The 14,023-nt window shown below is 41.3% G+C and overlaps 1 protein-coding gene across 2 annotated transcripts in view; it reads right to left on the bottom strand.

Moving 5' to 3' along the window:
- Nucleotides 1-14,023, bottom strand: part of PARP8 (poly(ADP-ribose) polymerase family member 8) — a 427,949-nt gene that overhangs the window by 66,737 nt on the left and 347,189 nt on the right. For both annotated transcript variants that reach the window (XM_082252530.1, XM_082252529.1), the window contains exons 14-15: nt 11,106-11,201; nt 763-855 (exon numbers count right to left, since the gene is read on the bottom strand). In XM_082252530.1, coding sequence (XP_082108656.1) covers nt 763-855; nt 11,106-11,201 — 189 coding nt within the window. The remainder of the gene's footprint in view (nt 1-762; nt 856-11,105; nt 11,202-14,023) is intronic.

The raw sequence follows: 14,023 nt of genomic DNA, 5'->3' as shown, positions 1-14,023 counted from the left end.
CTGCTGGTATGCACAGCCCACGACGCTGAAGTCTTATCGATGTGCACCTGTACTGATGTGCCTGTGTTTATCGTTTACCATGTAAGTGCAAACTATATTTATTAAAAGAAGTTTGGTACTGGCAGTCTGCACTTAGAGGTTTTCTTCTTTCATTTATACCTCGGAATGTCTACATTTGGGGAATCCGGTCTGTGAGTCCTATCTGGTCCTTAGTTATCAAGGAGTGTATATGAATGTACCTGAAGCCTGCTAATTGATGTGGATTGACACTGCGATTTTTGACCTCTGGTAACACAGTGGTCGAATCATGAGGTGAGGGCATCAGTGTGCTTTATGGTGGAGGGAGATCACTGTGTGGAGTCGTTGTCTCCTATATCCTCTTTCAACACAGATTGGACCTAAGGAACTGTCTCTTTCATCTTTTTGGGACTCTTTATTTCTTATGCCATTATTTACAGGATTTGCGCTGCATCATTTTGTCTGTCATATCTCTCTGGGATTTTTTGCTGTGTATCCTGGGTCGGTGTTCAGCTGGCATTTCCATCTAGTTTAGCTACACTTACCTGTCTGCGCTGATTGTTTTTTCATTTACTGAGCTACATATTCTTTCTAAAATCCAATTCCAAATGTTCCCATTACCTAAATCTAGACAAATTATAACAATAGCAAAATATCTATAACAGTGTCTTAAACACTAGTACAATTGATTTATTGTTTAAGGAATATTATTATTCTCATGGCTGCAGTGTTGCTTTTACCTACCTGAGCACCAGTGGCGATTTCATCTGCGGCTTCATTCATTACACCTAATGTTTGAAAAGCGAATACACACAGCTCTCTTTCACACACTGTGGGCTAAAACAAAACAAAAAAAAATCATATGAACTTATTTCTTGCATATGCAAACAAAAGTAATCAATATATTGAGGGTGACAAAGCACAAACTGGAATGAAATGTACCAGGGGTGTCTACATCTAACGTGATAATCTGCAGGAGAGCCTTGGGAGCCATGAAACCACTGGACACTCAGTAGCACTAAGTACAAAGCAAAGCTTTTAACCCTGCATTGTATGTGAAGGAAGCAGAAGTAACAAAACGAGACTTCATTAGACTGACATATGAAGGGGACCCTGCTGGAGCGAGGAAAAAGGATGTTATTACTCTCTATTCTTGCACCCCTAGGCTAAATGAGCAGTTAGCACTTCCAATTCAGAGTAGATTTTGTGTAATTCTTTTTTTTTTTTGCTTTGGCTACAGTAGAAAATAAATATATAACCCCCCCCCCCCTTTTTTTTGTTTTTTTTTTGTTTTGTTTGCCATTTGAGTCCCTGTGAATTATACTCACTTTCTGTCCCATAGAAGCAACAGACAATAAAGATCCATTTTTGTCAGTTGTCACCAGAACAAGTGTCCCCTCGCTTTCTGTTGCATTGCAACTCAAAATTTAGTATTAACGATAACTTGCTGATGGTCATCGGGAATAGAAAGGGCAAATCTCCCCAACGTTTACAAAGCAATAAAAACTTTACAGTGGCTCTAACTTTTCCACACTCTATGCAAAACAAAAAAAGAAAAAGTTTTGCCTTTGATACACTTTGATAGAATGAGTCAGTCCAATAACCATTTATATGTATATGTAAGTATGGTTATATATACATGACCCTGCACTTCCGGGCTTCTACACAGCGGTAGCTGATCAGCGGGTCCCAAGGACCCGATGTCCGCCGGCACCCGCTGATCCTTCTATACACAGGCAGAACGGGGATCTGCCTACATAAACAGGGCAGATCACCGGTAAGGAAGGCATTGATCATGCGTTCCTGCAAAGCAGGAACATGGATCAATGCCTTCCTCTAGTACAGGCACCTCCCCCACAGTAGTAAAAACACCAGTTAGGCCCACAGTTAACCCTTTAATTGCCCCTAATGTTAACCCCTTTCTAGCCAATGTCATTAGTACAGTGAGCATATTTTTAGCACTGATCACCGTAATAATGTCAATGGTCCCCAAAGAAGTGTCAAAAGTGTCAGTGTCCAATTTGTTCACCTTCGTCAATACTATTAGAAAAAAAAATCCATAAATATATCCCAAAGATTGTAGATGCTATAACTTTTATACAAACCAATCAATATACGCCTAATGGAATTTTTTTCCCCCCAAAAACATGTAACAGAATACATATTGGCCTAATATTGGCCTAAATTAATGAAGACATTTGATTTTTTAAATTTTTTTTTATTGGATATGTTTTATAGCAGAAAGCAAAAAAAAAATTTTTTTTTTAAAATTGTCGTTCTGTTTTTGTTTATAGTGCAAAAAATAAAATTGCAGAGGTGATCAAATAACACCAAAAGAAAGCTCTATTTGTGGGAAAAAAAAGGACAGAACTTTTATTTGGGTACAGCGTAGCACAACCGCGCAATTGTCAGTTAAAATAACGCAGTGTCGTATCGCAAAAAATGGCCTGGTCAGGAAGGGGGTAAATCTTCCGGAGGTCAAGTGGATAAGATATACACTAAGAATTTACAAAGAAAAAGACATTTGTGGCAGGAGGATGCAAGCATACATTCTACCACATGATGGCAGTATGATAACAAAGCATACTAGATCATACTGCTGATTGCAATGGGATGACTGCAGCTTTTTTCCTTTGTGCTTTAATTCATGAAATCCTTCTACTTTGCTCAGCGCTTGTGAAATGAGATGTCAAATATCTTGATGTACAGTAAAGGAGCGCACAATGAGCTTTGCTTCATTTCACAGAGTACCAGGAAATTGAGGCTAATTTTATTAAAAACATTGTAATTCATAGCCTTGCTTTGCTGCTGTGTACTGTTGTGTGCATTCAAATTGGAATGGTATAGAAGATAGGAAAAAAAGACTTGTTAGCAGGGTTACTGTGTTTACTATGCTTCCGTTTGTGAATGGAGGGGAAGCTCTGTACATAGCTATTCTTGCCCATTCATTCTGGTTGGGAACTCTATTGTTGCTGCTAGAGGATCTGTTCTTTTAAAGAGGGTTGTGCTGGGTGGTAAATACAGGGTCGAGACAAGGGGGACCAGGTTGGGGTATTATAATATATCTGAACCTATTCTGTGAGGAAAAAAAAAAAAACCTGCATAAAATCATATTCATGATCTTAGTGATGATTATGCTCTCATATAAAACAAATATATATATATATAGCGTATGAATTTTATGATATAAAGAAGTTTTTTGCTCTCAGGATATCTGTGCACATACAGAGGTGGTACCACACCCAGGGCCGCTGATAGGGGGGGGGGGGGCACCAGTCCTCCTGTAGGGGGCCCAGGTACACAGGGGGGCCCCAACAGCACGGGGAATCTGTGTGGTTGGGCAGGGGGGCAATTACAGAAGGAAGCCCTGTGCATGTCTCTGCAGCAGCTCAAAGCCAGTTTCTCCCCCTCCTGTCAGCTTTCAGCTACTGCAGGGAGAGACACGGACACAGGGCATCTTTCCTGTAATTGCTTCTCCGACACCGATCCCCCTTCCTGTTCTGCCTGCTTCTGATCCCCCCTCTCCCTGTGTGCCCCCCTTTTACTGTGGTACCACACCCAGGTCTGCTGATAGGGAGGGACCACCAGTCCTCCTGTAGGGGGCCCCCAACAGCACGGGGAATCTGTGTGGTTGGGCAGTGGGGCAATTACAGAAGAAAGCCCTGTACAGCTCTATGCAGCAGCTCAAAGCCAGTTTCTCCCACTTCTATCAGATTCAGCTACTGCAGGGAGAGACACAGACACAGGGCATCATTCCTGTAATTTGCTTCTCCGACACCAATCACCCTCCCTGTTCTGCCTGCTTCTGATTTCCCCTCTCCCCGTGTGCCCTCCTTTCACTGTGCCACCCCCCCCCCCCCCCCCCCAGCGCTGCAGGCTTCCCTGCCCTGTAAAAAAATTAATCGTAAAAAAAAAATTAAACATTGTAATAAATAATTTTTAACATTTCTAAAATAAATTTTTTTTTTTTTTAATGTAAAAAACAACTTAAAAGGGGGGCTAATTTATGCAAATTTACTGTTCAATGTTTGTGTCTGCTATTAATGATTTTAGTGTATTTTTAGTGAAAATATTGTCTTGTTATATTTGGTGGGGGGGCCCTGCCACATAGGCTTTAGACGAACATTTATTTTGTTGTTCTAAAAGTGCAGTGTTCAGTGTATGCTCTTATGTAAAAAGTTTTGTATATTAGTATCTTTAACCACTTAAGCCCCGGAAGATTTTACCCCCTTCCTGACCAGGGCCTATTTTGCGATTCGGCACTGCGTGACTTTAATGGACAATTGCGCAGTCGTGCGATGCTGTACCCAAATGAAATTTATGTCCTTTTTTTCCCACAAACAGAGCTTTCTGGTATTTGATCACCTGTGCGATTTTTTGATCATGCGATATAAACAAAAAAAAGAGCGACAATTTTGCAAAAATAACAATATTTTTCACATTTTTTTCATATGAAATTCCAAAAAAAAATGCAAAAATTTAAATTTTTTTAACATTTTAGGCCAATTTTTTTTTTACCATATGTTTGGTAAAAAAATTCGAAAAAACGCGTATTTTGATTGGTTTGCGCAAAAGTTATTGCGTTTACTAACAAAGGGAAAGATTTTTGTCATTTTGTTGTTTTTTTTAACGTAATGGCGGCGATCTGCGATTTTTTTTGCGGGACTGCGACATTGCGGCGGACAGATAGGACCCTTGACTGACCTTTTTGACACTTTTGGGGTTACCAGTGACATTACTACAGTAATCAGTGCTATACATATGCACTGTTACTGTGAAAATGACACTGGCAGTGAAGGAGTTAACTTTATTGGAGAGGGAGGGGTTAAGTGTGTCCCTAGGGGCGTGTTTCTAACTGTGATTGGCTGTGACTACTAGTGTAAGAACAGAGATCAACGGTCCTACATAGTAGAATCGTGTGATCTCCATTCTTACACAGGGGAAAATGACAGGCGGCTTTGTTTACACTAGCCGCCTGCCTTTCTCCCGGTGTAACGGAAGACAGCGAGTGCCCGGCGGACATGCGCGGGGGGGTCTGTGACCGCGCGGGAGCGGAAGCGCGCCTCCGGCGGCGCGCGCTCGCTCCCTAGAGCCTCACAGGCTAGCGACGTAGCCCTACGTCGCTTTGCCTGTGAGGGGCTGACTGACGCAGTAAATAGTCGTGCGGCAGTCGGCAAGCGGTTAAAGTCCGACCTCTTTGCTCCCAGGATACTCATACTACAGGATGACTACTTGTTAATACTTTTCATGTCATCTGTAATCAATACTAATCATCATTTGAGTACAATACGCACTGGCGGATGACAATGGTTACAAACAGTGTTTGGAAGACACTTAGCACATTCCGTACATTGAGGCAACAAAGAATCTGCACTGAATGAAAGGCTCTGTATTAAAAAGAGAGGCTACGGTTACGTTTTGTGCTCAGAATCCAATTAATGTTGATTCATTTTGACCTTAAAATGATCAAAGCAAACAAATCCACTATGAAGATGGCAAATAACTGCCAGGAGTAAATGGCTGGTTTATATTCAGCTCATAAGACATGGAGAACAGTGACAGAAAGTTAATGACCAAATCATTGTCACATATAAAGTTTATTCCATCTCACGCATGTTGATGTAGAGCAGCACAAAGGTATTACCAAATGGATGTGTAGCTTGTACATAACTGGAATGTTAAAGTGGACCTTTATCAATTAACAAAATGAGAAAAACAATAAATGAATAGAAAAGAAATTCAAATCAAAACAATATTTGTCATGACCACACTTTGCCTTCAAAACAGCATCAGTTCTTCTAGGTACACTTGCACACAGTTTTTGAAGGAACTCGGCAGGTAGGTTATTTCAAACATCTTGGAGAACTAACCATGGATCTTTTGTAGATGTAGGCTGCCTCACATCCTTCTGTCTCTTCATGTAATCCCATGATTATATGAGAGATCAGGGCTCTGTGGGGACCAGAGCATCAATTCCAGGTCTCCTTGTTTCTTTAGACTGAAGATAGTTTCTAATGACATTGGCTGCATGTTTAGGGTCATTGTCCTGCTGCAGAATAAATTTGGGGCCAATCACATGCCTCCCTGATGGTACGGCATGATGGATAAGTGTGTGCCTGTATTTCTCAACATTGAGGACACCATTATACCCTGACCAAATCTCCAACTCTATTTGCAGAAATGCAGCCCCAAACTTGCAGGGGACGTCCACCATGCTTCCCTGTTGCCTGAAGATACTCATTTTTTTTCTGTTCTCCAGCCTTTCATCAATAACTGCCTCCTGCTACTGCCATATATTTCACATTTTGACTCATCAGTCCAGAATACCTGCTGACATTTTTCTGCACCCCAGATCCTATGTTTTTGTGCATTGTTAAGTCATTTAGCCTTGTTTCCACGCCAGAGATATGGCTTTTTGGCCGCAGTTCTTCCATGAAGACCAAGTCTCCGGACAGTAGATGGTAGAGGTGTACCTGGGTCCCGTTGGTTTCTGCCAGTTCTGTGCTGATAGCACTGATGGGCATATTATGATGCTGAAGGAAAGCAAGCATAATGTGTCATTCATCTGCTCCTTTAACCTCCCTGGCGGTATGATTATGTCAGGAATTATGTACCAAAAGCGGTACAATTTTTTGCATGGAAATTTGGCGTTATGTATTATAGGCCTACAATTATTAGCAATTACTAACTTAAACCTGACCAAAACAAGACTCTAGTAGACATCCCAGATGTGATAAATTTGAAACACAAACGCATGAATTATAATCTAATCAATAATATAATTTTATTATATAATACATAATATAATATATATATATATATATATATATATATATATATATATATATATATATATAAAAATTATATTATTGACTAGATTATAATTCATGCGTTATATATATATATATATATACATATATATATATATATATATATATATATATATATATATATATATATATATGTATATATATACATATGTATATATATATAAATATATACATATACATACATACATATATATATACATACGTATATATATATATACGTATATATATATATATATATATATATATATATATATATATACGTATATATATATATATATATATATATATATATATATATATATGTATATATACATATATATATATATATATATATATATATATATATACATATATATGTATATATATATATATATATATATATATATATATATATATATAATATGAATGTTATGTGTTTGTGTTTTGTGCAACGTATGAATTTCCCTCCCAGTTCCGCTCCCATGCAGCATTGCTGCTGCAGGGAACGGAACTAGGAAGTCATCAGACCGACGGACGAGCAGCGGGGATCTCGGCTGGCGATCACAGCAATGGGAGATCATCGCTGGATCACCAGGAGAAGGTAAGGGACAGCGCTGCAGGCTCTGTTCATCTACCCCGAGCATGACTCGGGGATACCGATCCTAGCCTGAAAAATCCACCCCGAGTCACGCTCGGGGATACCGCAAAGGTGGTTACGTTTTCTTGGCTGATCACTGCGTCTACCTTCCTCAACATTGCCCGTTTGTGCTTCTTCAAAAGACCTTAAACAGCACATCTTGAAACCTCAGCCTGCTTTAAAATGTTTGCCTGGGAGAGACCTTGCTGGTGCAGTATAAATACCTTGTGTCTTGTTGCTGTGCTCAGTCTTGCCATAGTGTATGACCTGTGACATGAAACCTTCTTCACAACCTCACCTTAGTAGCAGAGTTTGGCTGTTTCAGTTAAAGAATGTGTTTCAAACTAATAATGAAATTGATGATCATTAGCACCTGCTTGGTATATTTGGTTAATCATACACCTGACTCTAATCCTACAAAATCCCTGACTTTGTACAAGTGTAAAAAGTGTGCAAGTGTAAGAATTGATGCTGGTTTGAAGCCAAAGGGTAGTCACACAAAATATTGATTTGGTTTTGATTTTTCTTCTGTACGCTTAATTTGCATTTTGTAAATTGATAAAAATAAACAATTTTTGAAAGCATTCTTACTTTACAGCATGTCTTCACACCTGCCTAAAGCTTTTGCACAGTACTGTATAAAAATATATATATAAAATTCAAAAATATCACTTGAGCTCCTTCACGTGACCTAGAGTCTTAGCATAATTTGGACTAGTCTCGGACTGTGGGTGTTTTACTTCACTGGGGACTACAGGGACGTTTTTGAATTCATACAGTCCTCCTTTCTGATGAGTTTTTGTTTACATTACTTTAGAACAGCCTTTCTCAACCAGGGTTCCGTGGAACCATAGTGCCGGTTCACACTACGTGGCTCCGACTTAGAGGGCGACCTGTGAAGTCGCGTGCATCACGACTTCGGCGCGACTTGCGCGGACTTCATAAAATGAATGTCAATGCAAGTCGCCTCCAGGTCACCCCGAAGTAGTACAGGACCCTTTTTCTAAATCGGAGCGACTTGTCTCGCTCCTATTAGAACTGGTCCTGTACTACTCAATGGACCGCTACGGCGCACGACTTGCCAGGCTGACCAAGTCGCCTGAAAAGTCATATTAGTGTGAACCTGCACTTAGAGTTATTCTAGAAGTTGCTAGGGGTTCCCTGAGAAGTGAGAAATGTGTGCCTCTCAGATAAATAACCATTGACAACAATGATCCTTTTAGCTAAGACAATCACACTAATATACTGTGAACTGTAGATATGTTAAGCATTAGCAAGAGTTCCCTGAGACAAGAAAGTTATTTTAATGGTTCCACTGTATTAAAATGACATGAAATTGTACTTAATTTTTTAAACATCTTATTTAAATGAACATGTATGTTTATTCCATTAGTAGACTCCCTAGGTAACAGGTACCAGTAGCAGCCATTTAGAAATATCAATTTTGAACACTCGAAATTGGCTGGCCAGTGGCTATCTGTAGAGGTCACAATGTGCCTATCAGCATACAAATTATTTCCCATTCTGATCGCTTGAAATGATTAGTTATCATTATGTCTATGGCAGCGTTTCTCAACCGTTTTTTAAGTCAAGACACCCTTCAAAATTATGGACAATCTCAAAGCACCCTATTCTAAAATGTAACAAATGATTCTAATAGTTTACTTATTATCAACATCCACACATGTAGGACACCCGACGTTGGAGGTGATTTATTCTTTCAAATCCAATACACTTTTACACACTGGTATTGACTAATATTCCAATGTTTCTCTTGTGGCAGAAGGTGTTTAACCGATTACTGTAAGTACCACAAACTCCTAAATCTTTAAAGCAACATCTACGACTTTGTAATGTTGAGCTCCCCTACCTCCCCTCTATACCCACCATACCACAATGCAATGTGGAACAGCCTATGAAAAGGCATCTCACTGTGATGTGGCATGCGGTTGGATGGGTCAGTCCTTCAATTAATGAAAAGTTAACATATACCTAAAGTGTGGAGGGCGGGGGGGGGGAGGATCATGGATCAAAGAGGAGGTGTTTTTTTGTTTTTTTTTTCGCTTGCTGTTAGGACATACAGGCACTGTAACATGTTTTCTATTTTATATTAGGGTTAGGTTCATGATTTCAATCTCTTGACAGGTGCTCCTTAAGGAGAATCAGAACCATACACATAAATCCCCAAAGGATCTGCAATTTAATATGCTATGCTCATCAATGTCAAGCTATATTTCTGTACAATACTTGTATCTAACAGACCAATCTTAACAGTCATAGTACAGCCCGAAACTGTACTATAAGAAGACACATCCTGTTTGGTGAGCAGTGCTTTCATAATGTCTACAAGAAAAGGGGAGGGAAGGTCTACCATACCGTGTAGCACTAAATGAGGCAGCAGCAACTTGGACTAGAGAGGTGTCTCTTGTATAGGTGCCCAAACCGCTCTGCAACAACTTCTTACTATCAGTTGGAGTAACTTTCCCTCCTCCAATCAGCACTATTGCTGCCCTGAATCTGACTGGTGCCTGTGGGGGAAAGCTCTAGCTCTTGTAGGAGCAACTGAATTGTCCAGCCCCATATGGTTTTCAAGAGAGAAGAAGGTAAAGGACGCAAAGGGTAAATTAGGGACCCGACTGTGGTGTGTTCCTTGGACCCATTTCATGTAGACAAAGCAATATTTACAAACCAGAGATTCGCACCCAGGGCAGCCATAGGAAAAATTCCAGTCCAGAAGTCAAAGCAATAATCACAAATCTTGCGCTCCTGGGGTGCCTTTAGGGTGGAGGGATAGAAATAAGCCTGTGAGGCTCCCCAGCATTTTTTCTGCTGCTAGCCAACGAGCATAGGAAGGGTGCTGATATGGATAAAAGTACATGAGGAAGGCAGCGCATGAACCACAGCGGGATGCAATGGATAAGGAAGTCAGGTGAACATCCATTAAAGAAAGGGTTAACAGGTTATTGGTATTGATAACCGAAAAACAAAGTACATAAAATGCTTACATCCCTCTGGGCTGTAGTGGACAAGGGCACCTGGCAGCGAGCAACACGAGTGCGAGGAGGTCAGTCTCCTAGGACTGCTGAGCAGTGTGTGCACTAAGCCGGAAACCAGCCGGCGCGAGGATGAAAGGACTTCGCTGTAGTTCCGTATCGGTGACATCAGCCGGACAGGCGCCACTTGCGGGGAAGTACCAGGAACCAGGGTGGACCACAAGCTATATGGTTGCCATGACTACATGTTTCGCGCTATGCGCTTTATCAAGTCATCAGTTGATGACTCGTGTTGCTCGCTGCCAGGTGCCCTTGTCCACTCCAGCCCAGGGGGATGTAAGCATTTTATGTACTTTGTTTTTCGGCTATCAATACCAATAAACTGTTAACCCTTTCTATACTGGATGTTCACCTGACTTCCTTATCCATTGCATCCCGCTGTGGTTCATGCGCTGCCTTCCTCATGTACTTTTATCCATTACATGTAGAACCTAATATACTAAATAATGTTGTATCAATGCTTAAATATTACAACAAAAATCTTTTGCCTACCTTATGTGACAACATATTTTATGAAAAATATATATGAGAAGCATGAGTACCAAATATAGCACATGATGTAAAATATTTTTAAACAAAAACACTTACCCTCAGCATTGGTCCATTTTGAAAAACATGGGGCTCATCACAAACGACACAGTACTCGTTGAGCACAGGTATTCTTTGCTCAGCAAACTCTATTGTCTTAGAGGAAAAAATAAAAATGCTGTTTACCAAAGAACATTTACGAATAAAGCAACACACAGTATAATGAAACCCTGCTAATGTGACCCCTGGTTACTGTGACTACTAGTAATCACTGCATGTGCCCTAAACTGTCTCAGATAACAATTTCCAGCCACACCGTCTCCCATGAAATCCAACCACATTATATTTATTCACTTCCAACACACTGTTCCCTATAATGTCCAATCACATTGTCACCTTACATCCAACCACACCCCACCCAATCATTTCCAACCACACTATTCCATAAAACACCTAGCCACACTCTCCTTTCAAAATATTTAATCTTACTGTCCTCGAAAACATCCCCTATAATGTCCAACCATATTGTTCCCCATAACATACAAACACAGGGTTCCCTATAACACAGGGTTCTGCTGCACATCCAACCTTACCATCGTACATAATGTCAAACCACACAGCCCCCCATAACATTCAACTCCGCCATCCTTCATAATGTCAGATCACACTGTCCGCCATACCATCCAACCCCGCCATCCTTCATAATTTCAGATCACACTGTCCGCCATACCATCCAACCCCACCATCCTTCATAATGTCAGATCACACTGTCCACCATACCATCCAACCCCGCCATCCTTCATAATGTCAGATCACACTGTCCGCCATACCATCCAACCCTGCCATCCTTCATAATGTCAGATCACACTGTCCGCCATACCATCCAACCCCGCCATCCTTCATAATGTCAGATCACACTGTCCGCCATACCATCCAACCCCGCCATCCTTCATAATGTCAGATCACACTGTCCGCCATACCATCCAACCCCGACATCCTCCATAATGTCAGATCACACTGTCTGCCATACCATTCAACCCCGCCATCCTTCATAATGTCAGATCACACTGTCCACCATATCATCCAACCCCGCCATCCTTCATAATGTCAGATCACACTGTCCGCCATACCATCCAAACCCGCCATCCTTCATAATGTCAGATCACACTGTCCACCATATCATCCAACCCCGCCATCCTTCATAATGTCAGATCACACTGTCCGCCATACCATCCAACCCTGCCATCCTTCATAATGTCAGATCACACTGTCCGCCATACCATCCAACCCCGCCATCCTTCATAATGTCAGATCCCACTGTCCGCCATACCATCCAACCCCGCTATCCTTCATAATGTCAGATCACACTGTCCGCCATACCATCCAACCCCGACATCCTTCATAATGTCAGATCACACTGTCCGCCATACCATCCAAACCCGCCATCCTTCATAATGTCAGATCACACTGTCCGCCATACCATCCAAACCCGCCATCCTTCATAATGTCAGATCACACTGTCCACCATATCATCCAACCCCGCCATCCTTCATAATGTCAGATCACACTGTCCACCATATCATCCAACCCCGCCATCCTTCATAATGTCAGATCACACTGTCCGCCATACCATCCAAACCCGCCATCCTTCATAATGTCAGATCACACTGTCCACCATATCATCCAACCCCGCCATCCTTCATAATGTCAGATCACACTGTCCGCCATACCATCCAACCCCGCCATCCTTCATAATGTCAGATCACACTGTCCTCCATAACATCCAACCCTGTCATCCTTCATAATGTCAGATCACACTGTCCGCCATACCATCCAAACCCGCCATCCTTCATAATGTCAGATCACACTGTCCATCATATCATCCAACCCCGCCATCCTTCATAATGTCAGATCACACTGTCCACCATATCATCCAACCCCGCCATCCTTCATAATGTCAGATCACACTGTCCGCCATACCATCCAACCCCGCCATCCTTCATAATGTCAGATCACACTGTCCACCATACCATCCAACCCCGCCATCCTTCATAATGTCAGATCACACTGTCCGCCATACCATCCAACCCCGCCATCCTTCATAATGTCAGATCACACTGTCCTCCATAACATCCAACCCTGTCATCCTTCATAATGTCAGATCACACTGTCCGCCATACCATCCAAACCCGCCATCCTTCATAATGTCAGATCACACTGTCCACCATATCATCCAACCCTGCCATCCTTTATAATGCCAGATCACACTGTCCGCCATACCATCCAACCCCGCCATCCTTCATAATTTCAGATCACACTGTCCGCCATACCATCCAACCCCGCCATCCTTCATAATGTCAGATCATACTGTCCTCCATACCATCCAACCCGCCATCCTTCATAATGTCAGATCACACTGTCCGCCATTTCATCCAACCCCGCCATCCTTCATAATGTCAAATCACACAGTCCGCCATACCATCCAACCCCGCCATCCTTCATAATGTCAGATCCAACTGTCTGCCATACCATCCAACCCCGCCATCCTTCATAATGTCAGATCACACTGTCTTCCATACTATCCAACCCCACTATCCTTCATAATGTCCAACCACACTGTCCTCCAACCACTACTTTCATTCTTGGAAAGAATTTACTGTTCCCCACTGGAAATGTATATTGGTTGATGGCACCATAGTCAAGCTATAATCAATTAAAAACTAACTATGCAGTGTTATAAATACAATATTACATTATTTCTTCAGATTTCACATGGTAACAAACACATGTGAACATACTGGAATGAGCACAGTGGAAATTTAAAGACCTTTAACTTATATAAAATAGGTAATGACTACTATTTACATAGTTGAATATTTTGCTATCCTGCCTTCAATTATCATCTTGGAAAGAAAAGTGTATAAATGTGGAACTATCATTTAAGCATGCAAAACCATATCCATCACAATGAGATACCA

Source organism: Pelophylax lessonae (genome assembly GCF_965119305.1).
Source record: "Pelophylax lessonae genome assembly, chromosome: 1".
NCBI lineage: Eukaryota > Metazoa > Chordata > Amphibia > Anura > Ranidae > Pelophylax > Pelophylax lessonae.
The sequence above is the reverse complement of the archived record's forward strand: the minus strand, read 5'-3'. Positions and strand labels throughout refer to the sequence as shown.